This window comes from Gracilinanus agilis, chromosome 5 (genome assembly GCF_016433145.1).
Source record: "Gracilinanus agilis isolate LMUSP501 chromosome 5, AgileGrace, whole genome shotgun sequence".
Lineage (NCBI taxonomy): Eukaryota > Metazoa > Chordata > Mammalia > Didelphimorphia > Didelphidae > Gracilinanus > Gracilinanus agilis.
The window spans coordinates 168,598,054-168,617,870 of NC_058134.1; the positions used below are offsets into that span (position 1 = coordinate 168,598,054).

Sequence of the window (19,817 nt, forward strand, 5' to 3'; positions counted from 1 at the left end):
TATATATATATATATATATATAGAGAGAGAGAGAGAGAGAGAGAGAGAGAGAGAGAGAGAGAGAGAGAGAGAGATTATTAAAAATAAGAATACATTCTTTCATGAAGGAGCTATATATAGTCCGTTCAAAATAAAAATAAGTAATGAAGGAGCAATTTAGTTGTATTTTGAAATGCCTTTGTTGTTTTTTTCATTTGGGGGCATTAGGAGTACCCCTTTCCAGGGGTGGCAGACCATTGCATGGATCTGGATTTGGAGAATTCTGGATTAGATTTAGATCTTGACCCTGCCTTTTATTAGATCCAGAATGTGTTAGGCATGGTTCTTAACCTCAGGTGCCTCAGTGTTCTCTTTCTGATCTGTAAAATGGAGGAGTTGGACCTGTAAGGCGCTTCTAGTTCCAAACCTATAATCTGAGACAGAGCAAGTATCTGCACATTCAGAAAAAAGGTGTTGCTGTGTTTGAATGCTTCACTGGTACAAAAACTTTTTTGATGTCACTGAAGTAGTCCAGTCAGGTAATGGGGAAATTGATTAATTTTTATTTTATCTCAAATTCTGTCTAACCTCTTTAATGTATAAAAGGCAAATTTTACCGGTTAGAAATATTGAGATAAATTTGAAGTATAAATGATGAGAATGTAAGGTAATTAAAATAAATTAATAATATTTTCATCTGAATAACTCAGTTACTATCCATGGTGCCTATATTTTAGCTTTTGATATCTTTAGAGATACCAATACAGTGTTTTGAAGGGAGATGGATTTTTCCATTTGGACTAGTTTGGCAAACTTTAAAATCAGTATTTTGTTAACTTCATATCATTTCACTATTCAAACATCTAAACTGGTTCCCTACTACCAGCCAGCTAACTTAACTTTACCTGACTTTCAGGAGCGCTCTGGTACAACCTTACTATTTATTTCGTGTTTTTCTCCTTATATTCTGTCTCTTGTGTCCCAGTTAAATTGGACTGCCCTATTCATTCTCCATCTCCACCTCTATACTACCTCTCAGCCTGACTGTGCTGTTAGTCTTCTTTGTCTTCCTCATTGTTGAAATCCTCTAGTCCTTTAAAACTGTTCATCCGACACTTCCTCTGTGATCCTTTCCCTAATTGGCGGTTCCCCCCCCCCCCAAAAAAAATATAGTCATTCTATTGATTGTATTTGACTCCGTGATGTGGGCCATGTTTTATAGATGACCAAAGATTAGAAATATGAGGTGATTTGCTCTTAGTGTGACAAGTATACTTACAAGTATTAGAGGTGCAATTCAAGCCCATCCTTTCCTGATGCCCTTTCCCATCATGGTAGCTCAGACTTTACATACTTTTTTTCCAGCTCTCTTTATCCCATTGAGTTGTAGCAATTTGAGGTTTCTGGATTTATCAGATAACTCCCCAATTAAAAGTGCATTTTTAAATTTTTTTTTTTAAATCTTAAAATTTTCTATGTCCAAATTCTGAATTTTCACATGAAGTGACATTTTCTCAGACAATAGTTCTTAAAATGGCTGTTGTGCACTACTCTATGGTAAAATGTGGTAGGTTAGAATCATAATCCAAAATATTCCTCAAGTGCTTTTTGAACCTTGATAATTGATTCATACTCCAGTGATCATTAAAACTGTATGACTATTAAAGTATGGTAGACCCAAAAAAGTGCCCCATTGTGACTTTTTAAAACTTATAGACTTGCTTCTAGCCCTTTTAATACTAAAAATTTTGATAAGCTTTAGTTGAGAAATGGGTAAAAAAATTCATTTTCTTCTAAATTCCAAGAATAAACCCTTTCAGTCTCTGAAAACATTATAGATAATGATTAAAAAAACTGGTTATATAACAAGGTAACATGTTTTGGTTTCTTTAGTTTGATTACAATTAGCCGGAAATGTATGAAAACAGAAATATTTACTATTTTAGAATACTAGGCTCCAGTTTATGAGAATTGGATTTCTTGAATGTGTTTATAACTGTATGGTCAAAATGGTCTGGATTCCTCATATTAATAGGGGGAAATTATCCAATCGGTAACCACTGAAAATGTGTTAAGTACGATATATTTGAAAAGGAAAGGGAGGCCTTACCTTTAGGAAGTGTTTCCTAATGATATGATTAAATGAGATTTTAAATGGAAACTTGGCTTGGTGAAAAGAGTACTGAATTTGGGGATTGGAATTCCTGGGTTTTTTCTATCTATCTTTTGCTACTAAATAGCTGTGTGACCATATTAGCAGCAAATCATTTCTCTGAGCCTGAGTTTTCTCATCCATAAAATGAGGATAGTATCTGACATATATACTTCAGAGCATTGTTGTGATGATATATGAAATGTATGTATTGTGTAATGTGTGTAAAACTTTTGCCAACCTTAAAGTCTTTTATAACTATCAACTAATAGTTTCATATGGAGAGCACTGATTCAACTCCCTTATATTTGCAGTATACATAAGAAATAAATTTTAGTGAGAGTAAGTGATTTGCCCAGGGTCATCTGACTAGTGATATCTCCAAAACTAGGACTATGTCTTTTAAAATCAAGTGGATATAGAATATAAAACAGATATAGGATAAAAAAGCAATTGTTAGATTAATGTGAAGTAGGAGATTGTACTTGAAAGAAAAGTATGTTAAAATATTTGTGGGTTTTTTTTTAAGAACCAAAGAGTAAGCCTTTCAAAAATCTTTTAATGGAGACAATTCCAGAAGTGCTTGAAGATAAATTAGATACTGACCTCTTGATTGCTTTGAATTGGAGGAACAAGAACTGAAAAGATTTTGTTTTGGTTTGGTTTGGTTTGGGTAAGATTTGCTAGACTAATTTTTAAATAGTTAATAAAAGGGAAAATATTTACCATTTTTGTTGCTTTTGCTTTTTTCGACCTTAGAAAGGTGGCAGATTGTTTAGTCATTTTCAGGTGTGTCCAACTCTTTATGACTCCATTTAGGGTTTTCTTGGCAGAGGCATTAGAATGGTTTGCCATTTCCTTCTCCAGTTCATTTTACAGTTTAGGAAACTGAGGCTAGCAAGATTAAATGACTTGCCTAGAGTAGTACACCTGGGAAGTATTTGGGGCCAGATTTGAACTGATAAAGGCAACATACCATGACTAGATGAAACATCAAAATCTGACCATACTACAACTACTTGATTACTAAATTCATTGTTTAATCTAACATAGCATTTCTGGTTTGAAATCATCATAGCTAGATATACTACCTCTTCATGAAGCTCACAACCTTATCTCATCTTTATACACATTAATCTGGACTTCCCCCATCTTAGTACCTACCAAAGGGTAAGAAAACACTTGCTTTTCCTAAGAAGTACTCTTAAAAAAGAAATGCAGTTCCCTGACAATCCTAATAGATTATAGTGGTACATATTTTCATTGAAGGTACATGTAAGGTACCTGAAATAGTGACCTGAAAATGGACATTCAATAAATGTTTAAATGAATAGCATTAAAATAAAATCTAGTATTATATATATTGAGAGGTACTTGAGTTAGGGCAGGCTAACACTGGGTTAAAAATTTCAAAAATACTGCAGAATAAATTTTTTAGAATAAATTTCTTGCTCAATTGAATTGCTAATCTGGCCAAGTTTGAAAATTTGTGTCCTCCAGTTTAGCATATTATTACAGGAATGCCTATTTATTGCTTCTCTGTAGAACAATTATGAATTATTAATCTGTATGAACAATTATTTCCAAAAGATCTGGCTGAGAATTTAGAGTTTAATGTCTTGATTCACAGAGGTGGTCTGTTTAAGAATATGCTCTTGGAAGGTTTCTTTTTGAAGTGAAACTTGTTTATCATTTCTTACATCAAATTATTGATAATTTTTAACATAAGTTGATCTTTTATTAAATATTTTCCTTTATAAAATAACATAATCAAAACTGTTTAACCAAGATTGGGGAAGGAAAACATTCCAGAAAAAGAAGATGAATCAGCTTGTCTGCTGCAGGGTTGCTTAAGGCTCTGGAAGAGCTCCAGGACAGGAACTGAGCCTATCTGTCCAGGCTACTTCTTTCTGTTTGCAAAAAAAGGCAAGGCAACTGAAATTGGAGAAACTCCCTAGGTCCTGCCTTATGCTTTTTTAAAGGTTTTCCTTTTGTTTTCATCTATGCCTATGGTTGTACCAGTATAGAGTACTTTCAGTATAAAAAAAATTAACAAGGAGTAAAGTCTTGCCCAAGGCCGCACAAAAAAGTGGCAAAATTTGAACTCGTGTCATAGGATCATAGATTTAGAGCTGGAAAGTATCTTAGAGGCTATCAAGGCCAACCCCCTCGATTTTATAAATGAACAGAGGCACCAAGAGGTTTAAGGGATAGTCTAGGGTCACACAGCTAAAATGGCAGATCTGGAACTGGAATCCTGGTCTTACTAAAGTACAGTAAAATACAGGTGCACACAAGCTATAAGATATGTCTTGACTGCTATAATTTAGGATGAAATCAAACTGAAAATGCTATGCATCCTATTATGAAATTAGCAGTTTGGGTCATAACCTGGAATCTGAGGTCTGTAAATCCTGAATTTTAGAGTAGTAGCCCTAAAATTGCCTACTCTTATGAAAAACGGTGTAATCATTCTAGCAAAATCTTGGTGAGATTGGAGACTAACCTAACTTTTAAATAATAGATGGCATCTTGTTTCTCCTGTTTGTAAGCACCTGAGTAGCATAGTATTACATTACACAAAGCCCTGAAGTAAAAGGATTAGACTGTTAATATGTATACTGGGCCACTTGGACTTGTCTAAAATGAATATTCTGTAAATCATCCTTAGCTATTTGCTTAAAGACTTTTATAGGTGAAATGGGAGTTATAACAAAGGTCACTATTCTTGTCAGAGAACCTTGCTTGAGGTATTAGCCCTTTCACTGTTTCCTCATCTGTATCCCAAGGGGATTGGCCCTCTTAGGGTGCCCCTCTATAGTCCCTTCTAGCTCTAAACATTCAATGATATTAGGTGACACTTCATCAGGTACTTGGAATAGCATCCAAGACACCAACTTTGACTTTTCTTATATACTATAACTTGCTTTATTGGGTCTTACGCAAGTGCCTTACATAACCGATTATTGTACCAAGAGTCAACATTAAGATTTCATTATCGCTAGCAACTTTTTATATGTGGCATAATTGTAAAAGTAGTTAATCAGTTACTATTTACATTAACAATTAACTCATAGATTTTTTTGTTTTAAACTCTTACCTTCGTCTTAGAATCAATACTGTGTATTGGTTCCAAGGCAGAAGAGTGGTAAGAGTTAGGCAATGGGGGTTAAGTGACTTGCCCAGGGTCACCCAGCTAGGAATTGTCTGAGGCCAGATTTGAACCTAGGGCATCCCCTCTCTAGGCCTGGATCCCAATCCACTGAGCTACCCCCCCCCCCCCCAATATCTTCTAAGAAGACTGAGAAGATACAGCAGATGGCTAGATCAAGTAACACAAAAATACTTTTACTGAACTTCATTTTGCATATAAACCTTCTGTCCCATCCTAATCCTCCTCCTCCCTCTCTGCCCCCAGCAGTCTAATATACAGTGTATATACAATTCTGGATGCTACTTTTTAGAATGGGCATTTAGAATAAGACAGAAATAAGCTGGAGTGCTTTCAGAAGAGGGTCACCAGAATCATGAGATGGCTGAACATAGGAAGATCCAATAAGATAAAGGATAATTTTTTTCCAAGTAAGAGAAGACTACAGGAATACATGATGTTCTTTAAAAGATTAGAAGGACTTTCATATTGGAAGAGCTGTTAGATTTGTTGCATTTGTTCTGATAGGCTAGAACTAAGGCAATGGGTTGAAGTTGCAGAGATAAATTTAGACGTCAAAAAAGTTTTCCTTAAGTCATTAAAACTATTCAAAAGTGAAAATGAGCTGCCTCTGGAGATAATTTACATCCTACTGGAAGTTTCTAATTAGAGACTAGATTATTGGTAATATTTTAGGGGAGATTCTTGATCAGGTAGGGACACTCCAAAACCTCTGGTTGGCTCCATATTACTTGCAGCTTTCAAAGTTCATTGTTCAGTTTGTAACTCAAGGTTCTCAATAGTTTGGCCCCTGTCCTTTCCAACCTTCTCTCTCACAGCAATCCAATGAAAATTCCTTATTCCAGCTATGTCAATAATCTCATTGCCATGTTTTGCAAATCATAACTTTTTTGAAGGCAATGATTGTGTTATGATCCCTTTTATATCCCTAATAGGTGCTCAACTTTATACCTAATAGATGCTCAGTAAATGTTAAATGAATTCTAGATTCCAAACTTTTATGTTCATCTACCTGTAATACTTTTTCCCCTTTCCCTTCTTGTTTTCCAAGTCCTTCAGAGTCCCACCTTCTTTAAGAGATCTTTCCAGACTCAACCCACATATTAAATTTATTAATTCTCAGAAATTCTTTTATTTATTGTAACCTCTATTTCCTGGATCATTGCCAATAGTCTCAATCTCCCTGGCCTCAAGTTTCCCTTCCCTTCCACAAACTACTAAATATGATATTCCTAAAGCATAGGGCTAATGATGTTTCTCTTCTTTTCAACAAACTCCAATACCTCTGACTTATCATGGATTGGTTTCCTCATGCTACTGTTCATATCGATCACTTCTCTAACACCCCGCCCAAACTGGCCTCCTTTCTTCTATTCCTCTCACATGATATTCTAGCTCCCAGCTTTACACTTTTGTACATGCTATTCTCTGTACCTGGAATAAAATTCTTCCATAATTTCACTTCTGCCCCTTGGAATCCCTAATTTACTTCACAAATAGATCAGGTGCCACTCTCCTATAGTAGATCTTTTCTGATTCTTCTCACCTCTCCCTAACTTCTAATGTACCTCCCCCAAAATAAAATTAGCATGTATTTATATATGTGTATGTGTATATTGGCTCCTCCTGGGGGGAAGGGCACAGAATAGTAGATACTTAATAAATGCTTGTTGACTACCGATTGAGTACCATTCTGGAACAAAGATGCAATTTAGCATTGATAAATACACTTGAAGAGTTCATTACATGAGTACAAATTCAATTTATAGACTGTATAATAAATTGAACTTTATAAACTTGGCTCAGTCTAAGTAAAAGCAAATCAATAAAATGTGACTAAATCTAAAATGTTATGCTTTTAAGTTACTGTTTCTAGTTTAGACTCCCACAAAGATTGCTTTATGTTTGTTTCTATGTGCTTCATTGTTAACTATTGTCATTATTTCACAATAATAAAATGTTTTTTAAAATGCCTTCCATGCATGGTCTTTTTGACTTTAAAATGTTATTACTTCATTCCTCTGTGCCCAATATTAATGAAAATGTGCTTATAATTTTAAAATTCGTATAACAGCTTGAAAAATTGAGTATTAGGATATATCTTGCCTCAACTCCCAGTTGCTGGTTACTTGGATAATGTAAACATATCTACAATAAAATTAGATATTAAATCTGAAACAATTTATCAGATGATCCCAAATTATTCTTTTTCATTGCCTTTGGGTTGATTATATATTAAATACCTATGGGAGCTACTAGTGTGCCAGAATCTTATATAAAGTGTCAGACCTAGAAGTTTAACCCCTTTGTTTTACAAAGGAGTAATCTTATGGTCCAGAAACATGAAGGCACATTTTAAAAATTCAGCAAATATCCATGATTTATTTTGACATTTTAGTGATTAACACTCATTTTGATCAGTAATTATTCACAATTTTTCCCCCAAACATCCCCAAGTCTCATAATATTAAAAATTCTTACAAATGACTTCATTTATATCATTGAGACATTAAAAGTTAAATTGTCATAATGGCCTGGCTTGTTTCTTTGTTATCCATTTTACTTAATATATAAACCACACACATATCTTCTGGTTATTATTGTTCAGTCATTTCACTTGTGTCCTAATTCATTTGCAGTTGTTTTTTTTTTTTGTCAAAGATACCGTAGTAGTTTGCCATTTCCTTTTCTAACTCATTTTACAGATGAGAAAACTAAGACAGAGTTAAATGACTTGACTAGGGTCATATCTAATAAGTGTCTGAGGTCACTTTTGAACTCCGGTCTGGCGCGCTATCCACTCTACCACCTAGCTATCCAGTCCCTCTCTTAGTTAAACTGCCAAAATGCTTGAGACCTTATTAACATTTTTCCCCTGGATCTGAGGGCTAGTCTTTTAGATTACTAAACTTCTGATAAATTAAACCTTTTTTTTATTTTTCCCCACACTTAATAGCTAATAGTCTTTTAAAGCATTCAAAGCTATTTGCATATGAACTTATTTGCTATTAATATCTCAGTTTTGTAGATGAAACAGAAATAGGGGTTAAGTTAACTTACCCTGGGTCATATAGCTAATGAATGTCAGAGTCTGAATCAAATGTAGATACGAGTAGCCTGATAGCCAGGAAGACCTAGGTTTTAAGTCCCATGTCTGGCTCTGTGACCTGAGGTAAATTACTCAACCTCTTAAGTGCTGTCAACCAATGGTGTCAAACTCAAATAGAAATGTTGACTTAGAAACTCATAAATCTTTATTTTTATTTCATTAATTGTTTCCCTATTACATTTAATCTGGTACAACTCACTAGAGTTTGACTCCTCTGCTGTAGGCATCTTTCCATGACCAAAGTTGTGGAAAAGAGACCAGCTTTTGGTAAAGGCAGTTTCTCCTCGTGAGTTTCCTATCCTTTTTTTTTTGGTCACCCATTTTTATATTTTATATATACCATATAACACAAATATGATACATATGATTTGTTATAAATGTGTATGAATTATAATAAATATACTTATCCAATAGAAACAATTTCTCATATTAGCTATGTCCAAAAATCTCATTCTTTTTTTCTCCCTTTCCTCCCTTCCAACCCCCTCCCATTCCTCCTGCTTTCCCAAGAAGGCAGGCAATATGATATAGATTATGCATATATTATCAAATAATAGTAACATATTTCCCTTTGTATCATGTTGTGAAACAAGACACATATTGCTTACACTAGAGAAAAATTCATAGAGGAAATAAAGTGAACATAAAGTATGTTTCAATCTGCATTGGGACTTGATCTGTTCCTTCTATGATGGTGGATATCTTTTTTCATTATGAGTCCCTTGGAGTTGTCTTGCATCCTTGCCTTGTTGCTAATAGTTAAGTCATTCACAACTGATCATCATACCTTATTGTTGTAATTGTACACAAGATTCTTGTTCAGCTCTCTTCACTTTGCATCATTTCGTTTAAGTTTTTCCATGTTTTTAGTGATCATCTTGTCTTTTATTATTTTTTAATTTTTTTTAAAAGCCCTTACTTTCTGTGTTAGAATCAATACTAAGTATTGGTTCTAAGGCAGAAGAGGGAGGCACTGGAGGTTAAGTGACTTACCCAGGGTCACATACCTAGGAAGTGTTTGAGGTCAGATTTGAACCCAGGATCTCCTGTCTCTAGGCCTGGTTCTCAATCCACTGAGTCACTTAACTGTCCCCTTGTTTGTCATTTCTTATGGCACAGTAATATTCAATCGTATACCACAACTTGTTTGGCCATTCCCCAATTGATGGGCATCTCACCAGTTTCTAGTTCTTTGCTGCCATCAAAAGACCTACTATAATGGTGATGGCAAACCTATGACACGCATGTCATCACTGACACGTATAGCCATTTTCCATGACATGGAGCCGCATGCCGAGGATGAAACGTTTGCTGTAGTGTAGACACTATGTGTAAAATAGATGACAATTCTACCTATATTAATTTATCTATTTTGGTTTATTAAATACAGTTATATATTACAATTATACATTATTATTATTATTTAAACTATAAATATCACAAAATTGTGGGTTTTTTTTTTCTCAAAGTGACACACCACCCAAGTTATGATCAGTTTTTTGGCGAATTTTGACACACCAAGCTCAAAAGGTTGCCCATCACTGTACTATAAATATTTTAGAATATAGTTTCTTTTCCTTTTTTTGGTGATCACTTTAGGAAATAAACTTAGTATACATAATTTTACAACTTTTTGAGTGCAATTTCAGATTGCTCTCAAAAATGGTTGGATCAGTTCAGTGTTCCACCAACAATATATTAGTGTCCCTGTTTTTCCATATCCCCTCCAACATTTGTCATTTTTACCTTTTATTATTTTGGCCCATCTAATAGGTGTGAGCTATCTCAGACTTATTTTGATTTACATTTCTCTAATCAAAGAATTTTTTCATATAGTGATATATAATTTTGATTTACTCATCCCAAAACTGGCTGTTCGTATCTTTTGACCATTTATCATTTGGGAGATGGCTCATATCTTATATTTTTGACAGTTCACTTTAACCAAGAAACTGTATAAAAATTTTTCCCCAGCTTAATTGCTTTCCTTCTAATCATGGCTATATTAGTTCCCTATTCTAATGAAATCACTAGTCTTGTTTTTATTACTACTCTTCCCACAAATGCCCTTCCTCCTACTATTTGCTAGAGTACTTGTCCTGAAGTCCAGGAAGACCTGAGTTCAAATTTTCCCTCAGTCATATATTAGTTGTATAATTTAACTTCTTATTAAGCATGTCACAACTTTTTTACATCAGCTTCCTCAACTGCAAAACAGATAATGTACCTACTTTGTAGGATTGTTGTGTGGATAAAATGAAATCATATTTGTAAAAACACCTACCACAGTGCCCAGCATGTAATAGATGTATAAGTACTTGTTCCTTAGCCTTTCTTCTGTAGTTTCTTTCCAACCTCCCACCCTCCCAATGGATTAGTGATTCTGCTACCCAGTCTTGTTAATAATGGGCTTATTTTTGTTCCCATTACTTAAATTTTCCTGTAGTTCAAAATTTAACTACTGTTTTATATTTCTCTGGACATTGTGACCCTGCTTTCTAAGGGGGTGTACCTTACTAATTTAAGTTACTATTTGCCCTATGAAAACAAAGGGACAGAATGTTTTAAATAAATTCCAGAAAAATCTAGGTCATGAGTATAGTCGACTTAAAGGATTTTAACTTGGAAGACCTCTTAACAGATGAGGAAGCATGAAAGAACTGATTAGTTTTATGAGACAGTATATAATAAATGCTAAAATAAGTAGTAGATAATAAATGCTTTATGAACAAAAAGAAAATCAACCTCTAGAAAAATTTTGTTAAAGAAATTGAACTTCTTACCACCAATGCTTTCAAGTGCTTTGCCCTTAAAGGGAAACGATTTCTTGATAGTTCAGGACCTCATTTCAGTAACCTCCTAATTGGCATACCCTTCCAGGCTCTTCTCTCTCTAATTCAGCCTCTATATAACTGCCAAAATAACCTTACTAAGGCACAAAACTAATACTGTCCCCTCACAGTAAAAGAACAATTGCTTCTAGGATAAAATGTTGTCTCCTTGTCCTGTCACTTAAAACCTTCTACGGAATCATCTTTTCCAGCTATCCTGACTACTAAATTTGTCATTTCATCTCCAGGCTTTCACACAGGCTGGCCTCCTCACTAGAAAGTCACTCCTTCCCAAACTGACTCTTCTGTAGAGCCTTTCATGGTCTCAATTAGTGCCCTCTTCCTCCTGAAATTATTTTGTGCTGACTCGTATACACACAGTCATATTTTGTTTTAACTTGTTTTAAATAGAAATCTCCCTATAGTCCTATTTCTTTTATTTTTAATATTTTTCCAATTATGTGTGAAACAATTTTTAACATTCATTTTTAAAACTTTTGAGCTCCAAATTGTCTCCTTTCCTCTCTCCCTGAAAGAGTAAGCAATTTGATGTAGACTACAGATGGAGTCAAGCAAAATATTTCTATATTGGTCATGTTGTAAAAGAAAACAGACCCCTCCCTACCCTATTCCCCCACAAAAAAAATTAAAGTAAAAAATAGTATGTTTTGATCTGTATTCAGATTCTATAAGTTCTTTCTCTGGGGGTAGATGGTATTTTTAATCATGAGTCCTTTGTAATTGTCTTGGATCATTTTATTATTGATAATAAATCATTCACAATTGATTGTCATTTCACTATTGCTGTTACTGTGTCCTTATATCAATTTATGTAATATCTTACAGGTTTTTCGTAAAGAATCCTGCTTGTCCATTTTTTATGACACAGTAATACTCTGTAACAATCATATGCCACTACTTATTCTTCCATTCCCAGTTGACAGATATCTCCTCATTTTCTAATTCTTTGCCACCACTAAAAGAACTAACACAAATATATTGTATGAATGGGACCTTTTCTCTCCCCCACCCCCATTTTTTTTTATCTCTTTGAGACAGACTTAGTAGTGATATTGCTAGGTCAAAGGATATACATAGTTTTAGAGCCCCTTTTAGGATTACTATAATTCTAAATATGCTTTACCATGTAAAATCAAATCTCTCAGTTGGACAATTCAACATGTTACATTTGTGGCTTGCTGCTATCATATTTTTTTAATTAAGGATTATGATTTTTATTTTATTCATTTCTTAATACCTATTACTCTTGTTTTATTCATTTTAAACATTTAGTACATGAAAGAACACCATGTTATAAGAGAAAAATCATAGGTAGCATCTCAGTCTTCATGAACTTACTTAAATTCAGTTTTGGGGTTCTTTCACCTTAAAGTAGTCAGGAAGTTTTTTAATGGGCATATTTTCAGTGAGCCTCCTTGGTTGTTATATAAGTGATTATTAAAGGGACAACTCCAAGAATCTGAACTGCAGAGAGAGTGTTTTCCTGTATTGGTAGAGTGGGTAGAAGTTTAATTATCCAGGAATTCTATTTGATGAATGATGAAACCACAGGTCCAGTCCCTATCCTTCTTGCAGAATATCATGATTTTAGAAGAAATTAAAATTACACATTCATTAAAATTACACATTACACAGAAAGACTGTGGGGTATGTCCACATTTTGTACATATTTGTTGTCTCTCCCATTAGACTATGAGCTCCTTGAAGGTAGGAACTATCTTTTGCTTATCTTAATATCTCCAACACTTAGCAGAGTGCTCAGCCCATATAGGCATGTAATAAATATTGATTGACAGTAACATAGTTGAACATAAACAAATAACAGTGTGTTACCAGTAAAGATGAGATGGGAGAGATGTAGCATGAAAAACAGTAAGGAAGAGGATACATTTAATTTGTGTTGCCGTGTAACTGCTGAGTGGGATAGTTCACATAACCACAAATTTTTTAAAAACACATTTTTTTCCAAAGAATTCTTTCTCAATTGAATGTTTAGTTTCCTAATTATAGACAAATTGGGATAGGAAACTTACCATAAAACATTAACAATATCTCTATAATTTGTCTTCTTTCTAGAGATTAACTTAATAGCTAAATTGAATAGCTAACTTGACTAAATTCTACTTATAATTGTTATATACTTAACAAATTGAAGAGATACCCAAGGGAGGTCAAATGTTAATGTTGGAATGTCACCAGCTAACTAATACTAAGATCTATGTGTCTTTCTCATTGAATCTGATAAATTATTAAACTTGAAACATAATTGAACCTGATTATGTGATCTTGTTACTCCTAGAATGGTCCAGAAATAGAAACATGGAGGGAACTCAATCCGGTTAACATGAAGATAATACTACTGGCAAGAAGAAAGCACCTTGGATCTGATGCAAGGGCAGTAACTGCTTCATCTTTTGACTAGGTAAATTTGGAAGAAGAACGTGACAAGACCTCCTACTCCTATATCTTCTATGCTTTTTAGTCATATCAGCCATTTGCGTCATCTCCTTTTAATATGGGATTCATAGATTAACCACCGTCAGTACATTTAGTATTCCATAAGCATGTATTAGGCACCAAGTATGTACAGTAGCCACGCTAAGCAAAGAACTGTCCCTTTGTATAATTGTAATTTTTAAAGCAAAATATTAATCAAAGTCCTTAGAGTATGTATTATGATTACTGCAGTTGACTGATTATTTGAAAATTAAACTTAATACCTTTTTGCTTTCAGCTTCTCTTGTTCAATCTTTTTAATGCATAGCAACTTTCTGGCTTCAGTAAGTATAGCATTGTAAACACAATTCAATATTTCATTATTGATTCAAGATCTTGTAGGGTCTCAAGAGCATCATTTGGAATATGAATATGTATGTAAAATGCTAAAGATGTAGAAATTGGAGGAAAGGATGGCCATCCTTTGGTCTAAAGAATATCTCTCTAGTGACTATAAAAGCAGTCTCTTAATGTTTAAGGGATAAAGAGCTATTATGACAGGCTAACCAGAATAGATAACATAGCAAAAAGAAGTTTAAATTCAACAATAGTAATTTACTAACCCTTTTATTTGTCATTTTTCTTTCTCAGTCACTTTCTCTGTTTTTCTCAAAGAATAATTGACATTGAGCTGTGAGGTACCATCATTATTTAGCCTAACATCTTTAGCTTTAAGAGATGAAGAAGCTGAGGCTGAACATGGGTGAATTGACTCACTGGAGGTCATTCATCTCATAAGTGGTAGAGCTGGAATAAAAATCCAGCCTTCTTTCCACTTTATTCCACTGCCTATTCCTTTCTCCATTTTTTCTTTTTGTTCTCACTTCCTTTTAACGGATTATAAGAGGGTTGAAAGGTTTTCAAAGTGTTCTTATTTATTAATTTTTTTCCCTCTGAAATGCAGCTATGATACCTGATTGTTTGGAGCTGACTAAATTCTCAAAAGCTGTTGTTAGTGGATTTTAAGCTTAAGCAGGACCTTCTACAGTGTAAAAGTCTTCATTAATGAGGCTGGTAGCAGACTGTGGCCTAAGGACTAACCTAGCTAAGTTAGGAGAGGCATATTCTCTAGTGTTAGTCACCGGATAGTGAAATTTTTTAGAATAAGAGAAATTGGTTGTTGAGACCTATAGAAATAATCATCTGCATCTTGGAGAGACTACCCTCTGTGACAAAATCATAGATCCTTGGAATAATAAAGTATCACTTAGGTTTTGCTTCTATCCTTAGTTTAAAACTAGTTGAACTTAGTTTTTTCTATCCCTATCTTCTCTCCTCTTCCCCTGTTTAAACTTTTTCATTCCTTTTTGTGATTATTGGCCCCAAATCTGTTCTGACCCTGACTCTTAAGACAATCTGAAATTTTATTTTTTAAACTCATTTGTACTATCAGCTTAGCTTCTGATGACTTGTCTGTTTTTGAAAAGTAGGATAAGGGAAGGAGAGTCAAATTAACTATTTCAGCTAATTTTGATTAATTCTGTCTTTATCATATATACATTTAATTTTTCTAGAAACATTGAGGTTGATCACAAATATAATACCTTGGCATAGAAGTAATTAATATTGTTCCTATTTTACAGATGGAAACATTTTAGTAGTTCATTAGTTCCATAGAAACATGCAAGTATATTTCATAGTATAATTAATACCAACTCTCAACTTTAGTGAATAGGATCTAGAGATAGTGTTGATTATCCAAAGGCAATTAAAAAAAAAACAACTAACAATCAACTGAAATTCCATGCCTTTCTGCCAGATCAAATCATTAGATTTATGTTTGCCATGGCAGATTCAAAGAAATACATTTTCTCTGTTTGAAAAAAGGCATTATCCTAAATGGTTACCTTGAGAATCAGGATGTGCATTCCATCCAAGGCTAAGATTTGTGATTTTGTTGGGGTGATGGGAAACTTCTCTGCTACTTACAGTCTTAAAGACTTGCCCAGAGTCACACAGACAGGGTGTGTCAGAGTCAAGACTTGAACTTGAGGTCTTCCTGGCTTCAATTCACTATACCACATTTTTTTGATCAGGTAATATTTGAAAGAACATATCTTTTATAATACTAAGCTGTGCTGATTATACATATTTATATAGCTGTAATGTGATATAGCTATGTTATGTTACATAAAACTAAAAAAGGTTATATTTATTTGTTGACTTTATGTTTTAGTATTTACATGATAGGGTTGCCCAATAGGCTTTGACCAGGACTATAAGCTGAAAAGAAAATAAGAGCTTTCTAGTCCAAGTTCTAATCTAGCTATTGCTTTTTAGCTGACACCAAATGTTGACCTTTGCCAGGTATGCTTCTTTAGGAATTGGAGTAAAAGACCAACAGTTTGTTTTTAATGGATTATAAACTCACTATAAATCAACAGTGTGACATGACAGCTGAAAAATGGTTTTGTTTTGTTTTGGGGTTTTGTTTTTTCATTTACCCAAATCTATGACTTCTGTATTGGGAAATCCCAGTGTGGAAACCCCTATACCAGTGATGGGCAAACTTTTTAAAGAGGGGGCCAATGGATAGGAAATGCTTATCTGCCAGTCTGTTTCTAAGGCAACTCTTTCGAAGTTTCATTGTATTGTCACAGCACCGAGGGATAGAACATTTCAGGGGACAGTATCTGGCCCATCACTGCTTATACCAATGCAGATTAGCAATGGTACTAGAGTTTACAGTCTTAGAAAATTTCTTAGGACAGTGGTGTCAGAAACATGGACCATAGGCCTCTAGCTTCCCTCAATACTTCTAAGTCTGGCCATATGCAGAATAAAATGTAATTGAGAAATATTTAACAAAATAAATAAAAATACAACAAAACAGAAATAATATTGCATTTCAGAACTAAATTGACATGGTGCCTGTAGGCATCATCTTATCCTTATTATGGATTAGTGGCCCTCATTTTATTAGTATTGGTGATCTTCATTTCTATTCAAGTTTGACACCACTGACCCAGAATACCAAGAAGTCAAACTATTTGACCCATGTTCATACAGCCAGTATAGATTAAAGGCAGTTCTTGACCCCTGGTCTTTGTAATTGAGGCCAGCTCTGAATCAACTATGCCATGTTGCTACTCTTACCTCTCATGTAATCTTAGGATAAATTGATAGAAATATAATATTTAAGAATAATATTGGTGATAATCCTACTGTATTCTGCCCTAGTCCAATCCTTGAGATTATAAGGGTTCAGGGTGTTATTATTAAAAATGATGATGGTCGAGATCAAAAGGGAGAATAGTATTTTAATAAAAGCCATGCTGATAGAGATAAACTGACCACGCGCCTGTAAGAAACCTATTCCAACCTCACCTCCGCCATTTCCCTTCCTCTCTCCTCGAGCTCAGGTAACTAAAGAGGAAGTTCCAAGTCACTACCCCCTACTTAAAATAGTCCCTCACCTTTAATACGTCATCCAAAACAGGAAACCCGTTGGACCACGGGAAATGTAGTTTTAAGGATCCCCACAGGTCCACAGAAGTTTGTCAAACACTATATTGAGGTTCAATCCTTCCAAATAGAACCCCAGGTGATTTTAACTAACACAAGGGTTTCAGAAGAATATTGATACATTGGACTACATCCAGAATAGGCTGGCCAGGTTGTTGAGAATACTAGAGATTTGCCAATCAAGAATTATTTGAAGAATCTAGGCTATTTAAAAGAAGAAAAGACATGATAGCTGACTTCCAGTATTTGACCAGAGGGAATCAAATTGTTCTGTTTAGCAAAAGCAGAATGGATGGAAGTTAAAGAGAAGCAAATTTTTAGATCTTTGTAGGGGAAATTTTCTAGTATTTAAAGCTTTACAAAAGTGAAATAAATTTCTTTAGGGAGATGATAGAGTCCCCTTCACTTGAAATTTTCAGGAAGAAGTTAGATGCCAGTTGTCAGAAATTATTACACGGGATTCCTATCCAGATCCAAGCAGGACTAGAAGAGTTTGTAGTCTCTTTGATCTAGATTCTGCAGAAATACTTCCATAACTGCAGTGACTACATATGGAATAACAAATGACCACAGAGTATAAGGAGCTTTCCATTTTATAAAGATAAACCTCTCATGTCAAGCTCTGGCCAGCTAGGTGCTAAGTGACAGTAGTCCATCATTTAGTACCCAAGAGAATGAAAGCCTACCAGGCCAAATCAAGCGTAAACTTTCTTTTCTGAAACCCAACATGCAGTTGTAAGTTTTCATAAGGAGATATATATGTATATTTTTTTAATCTCTTTCAAGCATAAGAGACATTTTTGTTTTGTCATATGTTTTTATCTAGAATTTGCCCTAAAAAGTTTTAATCTGATGCCTATTCTTGTGCAGATTTGAGTATGAGCACAGTTGAAGAGGAATCTGACACAGTGACTGTAGAAACTGTGAACTCTGTGACTCTGACCCAGGACACAGAAGGGAACCTTATTCTTCATTGCCCTCAGAATGGTATGGAGAAATCACTGATACTTAGTATCCCTAAATAATTAATCTCTAAATTTGCAAGGTCTGTGTCACCCTGGTGCTGAGTTATTCAGCCAGAAATTTAAAAGTTGACACAATAGGAACAAAGGTCACATGATTAATCTTGATTTTGTGTTTCTTTGCATTTTATTTATGACTTCTACCCTACCACTTTAACTTATGGTTTCAAAAGTTGGTCACTTAGTCATGAGGACCAAACAAATATTAACACCTTTTGTTGACATAGATTTCAATCCCAATAGTGCAGTTAGTATGTAACTTCCCCAAAGTTCTAATGCACTCTTTTTTTTTTTTTTTTAATATATATTTTTAAACCCTTAACTTCTGTGTATTAGTTCCTTGGTGGAAGAGTGGTAAGGGTAGGCAATGGGGGTCAAGTGACTTGTCCAAGGTCACACAGCTGGGAAGTGTCTGGGGTCAGATTTGAACCTAGGACCTCTGGTCTCTAAGCGTGGCTCTCAAATCCACTGAGCTACCCAGCTGCCCCCTAATGCACTCTTAAAGCACTAAGACTTTTAGAAAGAATGTCCTATATTGGAATTAGAGGGATATGGGGAAATTCTCCCCAATTTCCAAATTAAACTTACATAAACTTCCCTTTAAAACCTTTAAAGGAATTTCAGAAAGATAGTAACATTTAATCTGCTCGTTTACAATACATTGAGATACTCCAACTTCTCATTAGATAAGTACAGGTCCACTGCTGACTTTATATACAACGTAAAGCACTTGCCAGAATGCCCCAAACTGGTATTCTTTGAAGTGGCACTTTTGCTAATATGTTTCCCTTGTTCAACAGGGCAATAAAGCAAAGGCAGAATGGCACTAATGGCATAGAGAAGGTGCTATCCAATCTTCTTGGGCTTGAGTCTTAGTTTTCATTTTTGATGCTTCATTTTAGTATTTTCCTGAGCTTTTTGCTTGTTAATAGAGCACTGGATCTTTTTGGTTATTAGAAACTGATGAAATAGACTCAGAAGATAGTACTGAACCTCCAAATAAGAGACTGTGTTTGTCCTCTGAGGATGACCAGAGTATCGAAGATTCTACACCCTGCATATCAGTTGTTGCACTTCCACGTAAGTCCCTTTTTGTTTTGGGCACTATAAGCTTTGTTACTACAAATATAAACCTTAAGATTTATCACAGGAGATTTATCACAAGAATGCAACTGTATTCTAGAGCCAGCATTTCTAAATAAAGTCTAAGCCTTATATACTTATTCTAACAAGGTCATTAAACTAGTTTATGTGACTTTTTGGTTGCAAGGCAGTTAAATAGTAATTTTGATTTATTTAATGTTAAATGAAAACTTAAAAGCTTTTATCACGGACATATTTTGAGGTTGGGGCAAAGTGTCTGACTCGGAGAAGAACATCAGAACCTTTTAAGTACAATTATTCAGCATGAAAATAAGTACCTATATGAGTAGATATGCTCTTTGCATGTTGATTTATTTTTCTTATTAGATTTAATAAGAGATAAGCTTTTTAACTTTTATCATAACTATATAGAAAGGCAATAATATTATATGTGGAAATATTTCGATATGAGTATTCTTTCCTCTTA

At 34.4% G+C, this 19,817-nt stretch overlaps 1 protein-coding gene across 1 annotated transcript in view; it reads left to right on the forward strand.

Annotated features, from left to right (window-relative positions):
• DMTF1 (cyclin D binding myb like transcription factor 1) overlaps nt 1–19,817 on the forward strand; it is a 67,457-nt gene that overhangs the window by 6,312 nt on the left and 41,328 nt on the right. The window contains exons 2-4 of the mRNA XM_044678710.1: nt 13,564–13,686; nt 18,096–18,212; nt 19,205–19,327. Of these exons, the coding sequence (XP_044534645.1) occupies nt 18,104–18,212; nt 19,205–19,327 (232 nt within the window). The 5' untranslated portion in view covers nt 13,564–13,686; nt 18,096–18,103. The remainder of the gene's footprint in view (nt 1–13,563; nt 13,687–18,095; nt 18,213–19,204; nt 19,328–19,817) is intronic.